We start from the raw sequence: 13,558 nt of genomic DNA, 5'->3' as shown, positions 1-13,558 counted from the left end.
AAGTATTTAAAACTGAAAGCTGAACTGCTTCTTAGATGGCTGGTTCTTCGGTGCAGCCATATCTGTTTACCCTTTCAGCTGCTGAACGTTAATCAGGATTCAGATAATAAATAATCCGCACTGTTCGTTGGCTCTGATTGTTTTTCCTTTCCAAACCTTTATTCTAATCTCTCCATCCCAGTTTCTCTGCCGTTCATGCTTGTCATCTTTTTTGTATGTTTGAGACTTCTTACCGCTCCCTTGCTCACATTTGTTATTCTCCGTTTTCCCTTCATTTTACCTAAGTTAGTGTCAAAATCAGTACATATATATGTTAGGAATAAAAAGCACTAAACTTAATAAGTGTGGTACCTACTACGTGCCTGTAGTACTTTGATTTACTTGTCATTTTTCTGATTTTTATTATTTTCTTTAGTTGTAAGCTCTGTGGAGCAGGAAATTAGGTGAGGCATGGTACACACCACGGTGGTCTGAATTTTGATTATATTTTTTGACCTGCATTGCCCTGCTGTTGACAAGTGAGTTTTCTCTCAAAATAGATTTAAACATTTTTCTAGCTTATGTTTCTTCTGCATGATTCTAGCAACTATCGTGAATTAATGTTCGTGTTTTTTGTTTTTTTTTCCCCATGAAAGCTGTTTTTCTGAGAAACTTTCTGTCTGTTGTAGGAACAGCAGCAATACTGGTACCAGCAACACCTGCTTAGCCTGCAGCAAAGGGCAAAAGCCCATGCTCAGGGACAGCAGCAAATGAAAGGGCCAGGAGTAGGGAAGGATACGTCTGAACAGAGAGTGAAGTCTGAAGAAGGGAAAATGGGTGCTTCAACTCAGCAATCTGAACCTCCTCCGCTGAATGAATCCCTGCCTCCAGCTTCCAAAGAAGATGACTCTTCTCTTACAGCCACTGAAACTCAGGTAGGCTTTGCAGGGAGATGCTGCTGTGTTATATTGTGCTAGAAGGGGACAAAACAGGAAAATATTTCCATATTCTCATGCATACTGTGAAACAATAACTAAATATTGTAAAACAACATGAAAAGAACATTTGTTAAGGCTGCACCAATTAAAAAAAAAAATACTCTCATATGCAGACTTAACATAGTCACCCACACATGTACTAGGCTTGGCTCACTCACACTTTCCCCAGCGTTGTCATCTTTGTCTGTGAGAAACACATTGTGATACCTAAGTGCAAAATCAAGCACTCAGTAGATGCTTTTGGACACAATTTTTTAATTCTTCTCTGTCAGTTTCAGTTCTGTCTCCCCTTCTCCCTGCATATTATAGTTTTTCTGAAAGCCAAGAGCTTGGTACAGAATATTTAGGCTGAGTGCTTAATGCCAGTTGCTCCATAATGGATGGAGGCAACGGCTTGGATGTTTGAACAGATTACTGTAAGGTGGTAGATTACCCTACAGGATGTGCTGCGCTTTAAATTTATGGTGTGCAGGTTCCTACCAAGTAGCAAAATGATGCATTTGGAATTCCTTTACCTCATCATGAAAAAGCACTGCTCTCTCACTGCCTTTGGTGTGAGCAGCACTGAACAGATCTGCTTTAATCTCTTACCTACAGGTAAGTTTCTGTGTGTATGAACACCCTAATCCCCATCAGCCTAACCTTTAGATCAGACTGTACAAGAATAAAGGAAATACAAATCAGCCTTCCAGCAGTTAGGGGTGGCCAGAACACTGAAATACAGGCTGATAAAATAAGGAATGCTGAGAAAGTTCTTGCAAACTGCGTAGTGACCCAGCGTTCTTCTCTTCTGATGGAAGTCTCCCTTTATTTATAATATTTGCCTATTTCCCTAGCTCAACATTGATCCTCCTGATGACCCCGAGGAAGATTTGAGATTGCAACAGTTGCAAGCAGCAGCAGCTCAATGGCAGCAGCATCCCCATCACCGAGTTGGATTTCAGTACCAGAGGATAATGCAGAAGCATGCCCAGCTGCAGCAGATAGTACAGCAGTATCAACAGATCATGCAACAGCCTCCGCATTTACAGGTGAAACACTGAGGAGATGGTATTTGATATACTTTGTGAGTGACCTAACAGTTATGCTTTACTGCAAAATAAGTAGTTGAATAATTTGCCATGGCTGGCTTATTTGTCTAGCTACTTTTTCTGCGTGCACAGAAGTCTATATCCCCTTTTCCTACTGGCACTCAACTTCAGAATGAAAAAAAAAAAAATTAAGAGGTGGTGATGAAGCTTTAGTAGGATGAGAAATATAAGACTGTATGCTTGTCAAACGATTTTCAGACATACCTGAGTGGTACAGGAGCAAAGCTGAACACAGTGTTGAATTTACTCAGTTTTGAACATTTTACTGCTGGAGGAATTCTTCAGGAGAAAGGTCAGTTACACAGATGGTGGTGTGAGGTAATTTGGTAGCCAGCCGTGTTCTCCCCTCTTTTTTTTTTTTTTTTTTTTTTTTTTTACAATGTCATATAGTACAAATATGTACAGTGATGGTGTCTTAATAACAGATTCAGATAATTATATCCCTGTTGCAGCCTTTAAAGTAGAAGCTGATTGCTTTATTAGTTGAGTCAGCTTTTTGTGGTTTAAGCATTCCTTAAGTGGTTTGGGCTGTCGGGTTTGTTTAAAAAAAAAAAAAAAAGTAAACCTAAAAATCTCAGAACAGATTAAGCCCATGGGTATTAGGACCTGTGTGTACACATAAGAAAGACGAACTGCTGATAGAAGCTGCGCTGTGCAAATTATGATCTAGCAAAAGGTTAGAGAAAAATCATTGCTGACAGCTGAAGCAGCTCTGTGTAGATTAATAGAAACTGAAACCTTGAGAAATAGTCACATGCTGCATGTATTGAAAGCGTGAAGATTGATTTGGGCTTTCATAGCTGTTGTAAGCATGCAGTAATTGTAGAGCGTGGAGGCCTTTGATTATATTTTTCTTCATCTTTCTTCTTTAAAAAAAAAAAAAGTCTTCTATACTAAATGTTTGCCCTCCAGTCATGCAATGTGTAAATTAACTTTAGACATCACAGTGTTCGCTTTTGTTTCACTGTAGTTCTTCCTCAGGTTTCTGCACAAGTCAGAAGTTGTGATGTTACAAGTGATACTAAAATACGTGGCCTTGAAGATAACTAAGATGCTCTTTTGAAGTTATTCTCATATTCTCCTTGCAGACAATGTCAGTGGAGATGCAGCTGCGACATTATGAGACACAGCAAAAACAGTTCCAGCAGCTTCATAAAGACTGGGAGCGGTCAATGAACCAGCAGTGGCAGCATCAGCTTCAAACCTATCCTCACAAAGACCAGCTGCAAGAGTATGAGAAACAGTGGAAAGCGTGGGATGAACAGATGAAGGTCACTCAGTCTCATCTGCAGGAGAAAGTGAGCTCGCTCCAAAATTTGAAGAATCAGTACCCTGCAAACGTTTCGCTTCCGCCTCCATTTGTTCCATATTCTCAAACGGCTCCAGGTGGCATTCCTGTTATGCCTCCAACCTTACCTTCAGCTACACCTCCACTGGTCCCTCCACCTCTGTCTTCTGTATCTCAGTTATCTAACTCCTCTGTCCCTTCAGGATCTAGTTCTCAAAGCAATCAGTCTACTGAAACACCAAGGCCAGCTCTGCTTCCCACCCCTGGTACCTATGCATCAAAAATAGGTAGCTCACCTGTATATTCAACTTACCACTCTCAAGTAAGTTCATCCTTCAGCTCTTCAGACCATGGGAAGTCTCAAGTTCACCATAATAAACAAAATGTCTCTATGTCATCTGAGCAAGGATGTGGGGAACTGAAAGCCCCTTCTGCACTGTCTTCAACACACACCCCTACCATGCAGGATAAACCAGTGAGATCAGGTGGATTGCTTCCAGATCCTCCCAGATCAGCACGTTTTGAAGGTCCCAGAGGTCCCAGGTAAGGATATTTTTATTGATTTATTCACTTTCAAGGCTAGCAGCCTTGGTGGTATATTAAGAAATGAAACATTATGCCTTACTCTCAGATTTTCCTAAGGTCATGTGAATTGTGCATTTGATGGAGTTTTGCTCTTAATGTGTGTACACCATGTTCTGTATTTATCTGATTAAAGCAAAAACAGGTGAATGCTGTTCACCTGAGCGTTACATGGAGTCATATACTTTTCTCTAGTGAAATGCTTGGGTGCACTGCTCCATTCTCGTTCTCAGAAATGTAATATCCGTTTTTTGAAAACAGGAAAGATGCTGTAAATATTTAATACATCTTTACTGTCTTTAGGTTAACGATAAATCACATTTATCGTTACACGAAAAGAATGACCTTTTGTCACACGAAAGAATGACCTTTTATAAAAAGCCATTTAAATTCCCAGTGTTTCATCTGTGGTACTTGGAACACAGTTTAGGAATATGTAAAGCAAAAGTGTTGAGGGAGTGTTTTTAAGTTACCACTATGTACAATAGCACCTTAAAGTGGACCTCCTGAAAGGAATTCAGGAAAGTGTTCAGATATATATTCAGTTGAATATGCTATGATATCTAATTACTAGAAATTTAGTTTTTTTGTTTTGTTTTTAACAGCAAAATTTATTATTTTTTTGCAACCGAAATCCATTTGCAGCAAAAAGAAATTAAAGATTCGGAGCTCTTCACCTGTACTTTAACTTCTAGCGTGGGAGAGTTCTGTAACTAGACGATTGCCCTATTTGCTGCACTTCTCAAAATAGCTTTCTGATAAGAGAGAGGTGATGTTTGTCTTGCATCCAAATCAGTGTTTTTCTACATGTGCAGCATTAGTTAGCATTCAAAGAATTTTAAACGAGAGGAAGGAGAGGATTGGAGCCTTAGTCTAATGGTAGGGTTCTTGTTGTTTTGCATAACATCTGATGGTCTTGGTCTTTATCTTCTTGTGAGGTGTACTTTTATTCAAATTTAAGTCTGCGCTTTGTCAGGTGGATGGCCTACTGTCTCAATGTCAAGTTACTTTAAAAACCAGCGTTCTGTGTCTGTTATGTGGTTTTATATCTGTGATATGGTTTGATCCGAGATATTCCTTTTGGACTGTTTTTTTGTTATTGTTTTTCCATGGTTGACAATATCAGGTTGCAAAAACATCTGTTCTGTCTGGTCATTAGTTAAAGACTGATGTGATGCCTCGTGCACCAAAAAGCAGCCTTGTTCCGTTGATTTGGTTCTATCCGTGCATATTCTGCTAGATTTTTACATTTACATTTTTTTCATATCTTCATTTTCATTTCCCTTTTTGATTCCGAAGTGATCATTCATGAATAGTAATTCATGAAGTACAGGCATCATATTTGAATTTTTATAACTTTTGAATAATTTTCTGTCTCCCCATGGGTTTAAAAAGTGTCATTTCTAGTCCTGGGGGTTTTTTGGATGTGCAGTTCTGCAGACTGTTTTCAGTGATTTGCTAGTGCGTGTCTTTTATACATGCATTAGTTTAGAGCTCAGTGCTCTGTGACCATAGACTATGGATAATCAGAAATTTCTAGAAAGTACATACAATGGCTTTATTTTTGAGCCCACTGACAATAAAATATTTTAAAATGTTTAAAAAAGAATTTTTTAAATAACGCTGTAACCTTTGTGCATTCCTATATTGTAATTGCATGACTATTTCATGGTTTTATCAAAGGTTTTTCCAAAAATCTGTTTACTGTTTGTTCTCAATACAGGCAGTAGAAAACAGGGCTGTAATAAATTTTCAATTGAACCTGTGATAAATTTAAAATATTGTGTGTTACCTGGTGCTATTCCAAAGTGCCAGCTAACGATTAGATGTATAAAAAGACACGCTCCCACCCACCACTTTTTAGCAATTAACATTTCTCAAGAAACTGAAGAATTCCCTTAAACTAATTTGCAGAATTTTGGGGGTGAAGGATGTCTTACAGTATCCAACCTTTTCTTCTTGCTATACGTTATGTGTAGAAGCTGGTCCTTCAAATCGAAGATACCTTGCTACTGCACTTGATAATTCTTTTAATTCTGTTCATCTTGACCACACACACCCCAAGCAAAAGGCAGTTTTGTTCCAACAGAAACCATGCTTTCCACTTTTTCTGCTGAAGTGTTGTCTTACTAGGATTATTAAAATTCTTTGAGGTTGTGCAAATGAACTCATTTGGTAAATTGCTCACTGAAACATAAAATTCTGCAAAAAGTCAACAGCTGTTGATAACTAGACAATAATGGATTCATATCCAGGGAGAGACAACTGTGAATCCCAAATATCCAAGCAATTGGACTTCAGGAGCAAGTTCGATGTTTTTGTATAAAATGAATTTGATGTGTGTGTCTTGTAAATCGATAGTTAAGCATATGCCTAAAGGCTGTTTTTTGACTAGATGAGCCTTGCTAAATATGATTGCATAAATTATTCTTTATGCCGGTTTGCCTGACCTCTACTCTTGCTTGTAGACAAAGAAAGAAAAGGAAAAAAGTGATGTGATAAAAATATGTGTGTTTTAGGCATATTGTCTTGCGTAGAACTGGCCAATATCACAGCTCGCTGCACTTTCTGTGAGGATCTGTATTTATAGATTTGGCTATAAGGCCTTTGGTTAGGTAAGCTTGTTGCGAAGTTTTAAAACCAAAGTTCAACAAGAGTTGTTTGTTTTCAACAAAAGTGTCTTTAAACAAAAGATCAAAGCTTCTCACCATTCAGTTCGCAAGTTTTTTTTCAAGGTGAGTTTCAATCCTGGGATACTGAAGCCAAGTTTTCTTTTTAGGGTTACATTGTCTGCAGGTGGCTTAGGCTGGTCTTCACAGGACAGTGTTGGGGTGGAGAAGAAGGTCTTGGTGCTTCTGCACTGGTTCAAATGGAGCTGATCCTACAGCACACTAGGATGTATCAGTTAAACAGAGCAGTGTGAAACTGGTTTTTAGACAAGTTTTATTTGACATGTTCATTTGAATAAAACTGCTGTTATTTTATGCACAGGTTTGATGGCCCTCGAGGAAGAGGATATGACAAATTTGAAGGCTCAAGACCAAGAGGGCCCCGTTTTGACTCCCAGCGCTCCGAGGGACACAGGTCACGTTTTGACCGCCAGAACACTGATGGGCAGCACACGAGTCGATGGGGATCTATCCCCCGGGGACCAGCAGCACAATTTTATACTTCCCAAAACACATCACATGCACACGGTTCCCGACCGGGCGGCCCACGGTGGAGGGGGCCCAGGCCTCCTTTGGGACAGCAGCAGTCCCAAACAGACTCACGAGCAGAAAACAAAGAGCCTTTTACAGACATGGGTGGCAATCAGCAGGCTGGAAGTAGAACGCAGTCTACTGATGTGACGAGTACGGGCTCTGTGGAGCCGAGTGAGGACCTCGCAAGCACTCAACAGGAACCATCTAAAAGTGAAGTCAAAGAAACTATTTCAGATCCTCCTAAGAAGTGGACGTGGAGTTCACACGATCCTAACCAGCAAGTAGAAGACTCCAAAGCGACTACTCCGCCTGTTCAGAACCAGACTTCGACATCCCTTTCTAGCAACTCTGGAGCTTTGCAGTCAGGCGTTGCAAGGCCGGGAGGGGCGGTGACCCCTGTAACGGGAAACCAGGATTTGAGTTCCTCAGAGAGCCAGCTGCTTGGTTCGGACACCACGCAGGGCCTGCCCGGGCCAGAAGGCAGAGGGAAAGGGCTGTTTATGCACGAAGACAGAGGCAAGGGACCAGGAAACAGAGGAAGGGGGCAAGGCAGGATGGATGAGGGCCGGGGCAGGGGGCAGGGGGATGGCCGTGGCTGGGGAATGGGCCGGGGCAGGGGCATGGGCAGGATGGACGGGCGAGGAATGGGCAGGATGGACGGCGGCCGGGGCATGGGAAGGATGGACGGCGGCTGGGGAATGGGCAGGATGGATGACGGCCACGGCCGGGGAATGGGCAGGATGGACGAGGGCCGTGGCAGGGGATACGTGTACAGGGGCAGAGGGCAGGCTCGGCAGGCATCCATCCGGGGCCGGGGCATGTTCAGGAGAGCGGGCAGCAGGGAGAGGATGGCAGACAGGCGGTCGGGCAGCAGGGAGAGGATGCCGGACGGGCGGTCGGGCAGCAGGGAGAGGACGCTGGGTGGCCGGTCAGACAGCAGGGAGAGGGTGATGTCCAGCAGAGACAGGGAGCTCGCAGGGCGGCCGGGCAGCAGGGACAGGGCACAGCGGGCGGGCAGCAGGGAGAGGGGACCTGTCAGGAGGGCAGGGAGCAGGGAAAGGGAGCCCATGAGGCGAGCAGGGAGCAGAGAGAGGGAGCCCATGAGGCGGGCAGGGAGCAGGGAGAGGGTCCCCATGAGGCGGGCGGGCAGTAGGGAAAGGGGTCCCGTCAGGAGGGCAGGTAGCCGGGAGAGGGGTCCCGTCAGGAGGGCAGGTAGCCACGAGAGGGGACACGTCAGGAGGCCGGATAGCCGGGAGAGGGAAGCGGGGAGGTCCGACACGGGCAGCATGGATAAACCAATGCACCTAGGAGATGATCCCGACAAATTGGCTCCGTACCATCGAGACGATGCGCTCAGGGGTTCTTGGAGTCATGAGGACGAGGGGATGCAGGAGGAATTTCCTTTAGATAGTAGGGATGACCTTCCTCTGGAGCACGAGCGGTTGGATGACTGGGAAAGAGAACGATACTGGGGAGACCACAACTCCGATTATCAGGATGATTCTGTGGATCCATATGATAGGGATGAGAGGTTGCAGTCTCACCATTCATTGCCTCCGTTGTCTCCCCTGCCACCACTACCTCCTTTATCATCTGATCACGACAGACGAGATTCATGGTGGGATGACTGGAAGAGGCCGAGGGAGAGGGAACTAGAGAGAGATCTAGATAGGACGGGAAGATCCGCAGATATTTATGATCAAGATGTAGACAGAGAATGGGATAACAGAGACTGGGACATGAGACCCATGGATGACAGAGAAATGGGCAATCGTGACCTAGATATCCCCCCTCTCCCTCCGTTACCACCTCTCCCACCTCTGGACAGATACCGCGAAGATAGGTGGAGGGACGACAGGAACAGAGATCACTACGACAGAGACCTCCGAGACAGGGGGGAGCTGAGGATTCGAGAGTACCCCGAGAGGTACGACACGTGGCGGGAGAAGCAGGACTACCTTCCTGAAAGGACTGACTGGGAGAGGGAACGGCTGACGGATCGGTGGTACCCAGATGATGGAGACAGGCTGCGACCTATGGGTGACCAGCTGGATTCATCCCTTCTCCCACCTTCACATTCCTCTGATATGCTGGGAGCAGATTCAAACCTGGACTCGGAACAGTCCTTGGGGGGAGTGATGGTCCTTAGCCAAAGACAGCATGAGATAATTCTGAAAGCTGCCCAGGAGCTCAAAATGCTTCGGTGAGTTGCTTGATTCTGTCACTTTTGGGGAGAGAAATTGCTAAGTAGGCTTACTAGATTTTCTTGTATATTGTGATATTATTGTGTGTTTTCTAGATTTTTGAACTTCTGAGGTGTTACACTCCAGTTGTGTGGAGGATGTTAATTTCCTTTTGGACCTCTTCATGTTAAATGTTACTTGTCCTGCATTAGTAGGTTGTGATGAGCTGACTCTTGCATTTCTGACCTATCTTCTTGGTTCTTTCCAATGCAAATCAAATGCTCTAGGTTTGACTGGAAGCAGCTTAATCTTAATGTCCAAAGCTTTCCTTAGGATTGTGAATCCACCTCCAATTCTAGCTATTAAATAGCAAATTCAGTCATACTGTAGCTCTAACCAGCCATATGGGCAGTTTGGATGTAGATGAAATTGTCAAAATCTTAATCAGTAACAGGCTGCCTCTGAAATTCAGAGCTTATTTTTGAAACAAAACTAATCTTACTGACTCCCTCTTCTCTTCATGCCTTTCTCAGAACAAAATATATGTTTAAAAGTATGCTTGCATTTTACTTCATACATAAGAAGTCCTACTTTTAAAACTGGGTCCCTGTATAGGGGACTTGATAAATTTGTAGAGTGTCAGACAAGGCTTCTCACTCTGTTTCCAGTTCCAGGAGTTGTCTCAATTACTCAGATACTTCTCCAAGCCTAACAGTAATGTTCACTGTTTTATTGGAATAAAACATTGTTCTGATGTGATTTTGTAAAATTCATGACCTTGGCAAGCTTTTGGAACCTCTTCTTTGGATGCTTATTCGCTAATGGCAAGATAGGTGCCATGAGAACCTGATGTATGGTGTGTCTTATATTGATGCTCCTTAAGTCTGTTATTTTTATCCCCCTGCAACTGTCCAACAGATTATTTAAAGACAAGCTGCCAGCATAGTTTGGTGCTTCTGTGAAGATGATACCCCTTTCCTGATTTCTTCCTCAGTTTACACAATAATGGTTTCGTTTCTTTTCACTACAGCATGGTAATGGGAGCTCGTGTGGAACTAGTTATTTGGAAGATCTCCATCCCAGCTTTTGTGGATGGGCTTTTTTCCTTAAATAAATATCCACCCCTTTCCCCACGAATAGGGCATCTCCATTTGTTACTTCCCAAGTACAGATCTGTCCACATCGCCTGACCAACCTTTTCGTTATCCTCAAAGGAGCTTGTTGATAATTGCTTCTTAATCTTTCTGTTATCCTCAGATGACTTTGTTGATAATTGCTTTTAAATACATGTCAAGATCCGCATTAAGGTGGTTCCTAATTCACACAGTGGGACCTATTAAAATTTTGGATACTGATTCTTAAAGCATAGGTGCTTTTTTTCCCTTTTAACAATGTTCTCTCATTTGAACTCCAGCATCCTCGATGAGTAGTTTGGTCAAGCTTGGTTGATCTTAATTCTGAGGATCAACACAACCGTGTTGTCAAATGAGGAGGACATGACTCCTTAAGGGTTTAATAAGCATTTATTTCAAAAGAAGTGATAGAATAATAACCTCTTAAACATCAGAAATATCCGGTAGGATAGGGCTCATTAAATTTAGTAATATAAGAAGAGAGCACATACCCTCTATCCAAATGTTTTCTTTGTGATTTGATGCCTGAGTTTTGGTGCATTACATGCATTCATGAGAGAACTGGAAAGATAAAGTTTCTTTTACTATGTCTAGTGAGTGAGGAGTGAGATCTTTAAGGGGAGATTATAAAGAAGAAATCTCTTAGAGGTTCACGTGGTTCATCTTCTCCATGAGTTATTGTGAGATAGCTCTTGTGAGATAGATCCCGTGGTACCTAGTAAAGGCAAGGATTTAATTTCACAAGGAAGATATTTTACTAAAATATTGAGTAGTTCAAATAAGTGTTCACTTATCACTGTTACATTATTATTAAACCATGTTGAAAGATAGAGACATTTTTGTGCTTTTCTTGAAGCTGTATTGTTTCCAAACTCGTAAGATTGCTGAGCATCTGTGCTATTGCTAAGCATCTGTCCCATTTGGAAGGAAGGGCTTAGTTACAAGCAGAAATTGCAAGAAAACCAATTTCAAAAAGGGAAGGCAGAAGTGTTATTATGAATACATTAATATTTCACTGCAATTAGATTAATTCAACAGGTGTTAGTAACTGTGAAATCTGTGTTATAACGCAACATTTGCCAAAAGTCTTGGAGCAACAGCTTGTTTTCAGCTTCCTGGCTTTCTCATAGCCTCAGGTGGCCAGCTGGGCTGTTTAATGTGAATGGCTGCAAGCCAGTGGACTTAATTTAAGGGCCATAGTTTGGGGATCAGTGCCCAAGTGAATAATTTATTAGAGCTGAGATACTTGAGCATAGAAACTAAAACGTTTTATGTAAGGAAGTAGATTTATATGTCTTTCTAATTCACTGAAAAGGGGAAATATAAATGTGATACCGTTGGTACTGTTCTTTTTAAGTTTGATTTGAGGATATTAATAACATTAGTTACACCAGTACTTCACGTCAGGTTGCTTTTATCATGTACATGGCAGCATACTGAGAGCTGCATGCTGTTCTATATTTATCATCTGGTTTATTTTTCCTAAACCCAGCATAAAGAAGACCTTATAAGTGCTGGCAGTTGCTCATGCTCTTTGCACTAATGCAGCACTTGGGATCCCTTTCTGTGTGCCGTGTTCCCCTTGCCCTGCATGCTGAACAGATGCATTGCTAATCAGGATGTCTTATGTTGTGCCTAGTAGTACAGAGGGGATCCCTTAGTTGGTTTTTGGGCACTATTTTAGTACATGCAATTAAATATCAACAGAGTTACTACAATTAAAGGAAAACAAGATAAAAAGATGTTAACAATAACTCAAAGGAAACAAAATCACATTGAATAGAATTTTGTAACCTGGTGGTCACAGCTTTCCCTGCTGGTCCTGGTTTCTTTTCCATAGACGGTGTGTGGGTTGTGTATTAAATAGCATTTAGATACATAAAGCAAGGAAAGCTAACCTCACCACTTTGTGTTTAAATGCTGGAATCTTTCTTGTGCTTGGAGTTGGCCTCAGTCTTGTTAGTGTGCATCCCAGAGTGAGTCCCTGAAAGCATTTAGACATGCATCTCCCCTGGGCTTCCCATTTGCAGGTCTTGGTGGAACCTAAAAATATGGCTTTGTTCTTTACTATCAAAGCAGAGTGGTTCTGGCCACAGAGGAAATTTGTGGTCAAAAAAGGAGGCAGGTAAGATATACTTCCATGGGTGCGAAACAGGGATTTCTGAATCAGTGTTGACCATATAAAGCCTGCTTATGTCCTTTTCTACTTTGGACTTGGCCAGTGATGGTAGTGTAATAAATCTTTAATTTTTCAAGTTTTCATTTGAGCTACAGACTAATACCATTTTCTTGTGATTCATGTGCAGAGAGCAAAAAGAACAGATGCAAAAGTTGAAAGAGTTTAAATCCGACATTTCCGCACAGGACTCTCCAAGACCACAGAACACCAGCACAAGGCCAGGAGGTGGCTTTCAGGTAAATTCATCTCAAGTCGACGTCGTAACGTGGGTAGTAAGTAATTCTGTGTGTTTCAGATCTTTTCTGCACTCTGGTGGTCAGACTTCTCTGTGGAATGCCTCCCTCGCAATCCTTACAACTTATTCAGTCTTTTGTTGAGGCAAAGAAACTTCTTTAGATTTTCCAAAGTCTTTCTTATTCGTTCAGTCCACCGTGTCTTCTGAACATAACCCGCTGGGGACAGTCGCTCATGAGGTTTAACAGCCTAGACTGCTGTAGGACAATGTGCAAGATGAGGTGAGCTCTTATCAAATAAGGCCGTAAGGCTCATGAGAAGACCCTCCTTTTCACCACATAACTTGGTTCTGATATTATCTTTGAATCCCAGATTGCTTTGCTTTTCCTGCTTTAAGTGCTCCCTCCTCTTTGAAGAGGTTGAAAGAGAATTTGAGGATAGTTCCATCAGAAACTCAGATAAAGTGGATGTTAGCTTTCTGTTGGCTGTCTTTATTAGAAATACTCAGTACTGGATGGAGTATCACAAAGCGTGTGGAAGCACACATTTGTGTATCTGTGCCTTAATCTCCTGTTGTGATACAGTTTACTCCTCCACTGTCCAGTCTTCTGGTTGGTCCTGGGAACTCTTCTCAGATGCTAAATTTGTTTTTTGATAGTTCATACCAGGTGAGAAAACAGCTGAATTT

The 13,558-nt window shown here is 42.2% G+C and overlaps 1 protein-coding gene across 5 annotated transcripts in view; it reads left to right on the top strand.

Annotated features, from left to right (window-relative positions):
- YLPM1 (YLP motif containing 1) overlaps positions 1 to 13,558 on the top strand; it is a 38,195-nt gene that overhangs the window by 5,019 nt on the left and 19,618 nt on the right. For all 5 annotated transcript variants that reach the window (XM_068683209.1, XM_068683208.1, XM_068683211.1 and 2 more), the window contains exons 2-6: positions 669 to 914; positions 1,814 to 2,008; positions 3,157 to 3,899; positions 6,930 to 9,344; positions 12,764 to 12,872. In XM_068683209.1, the coding sequence (XP_068539310.1) occupies positions 669 to 914; positions 1,814 to 2,008; positions 3,157 to 3,899; positions 6,930 to 9,344; positions 12,764 to 12,872 (3,708 nt within the window). The remainder of the gene's footprint in view (positions 1 to 668; positions 915 to 1,813; positions 2,009 to 3,156; positions 3,900 to 6,929; positions 9,345 to 12,763; positions 12,873 to 13,558) is intronic.

Source organism: Anas acuta, chromosome 5, assembly GCF_963932015.1.
Source record: "Anas acuta chromosome 5, bAnaAcu1.1, whole genome shotgun sequence".
NCBI lineage: Eukaryota > Metazoa > Chordata > Aves > Anseriformes > Anatidae > Anas > Anas acuta.
This window is presented reverse-complemented; position numbering and strand designations above follow the sequence as displayed.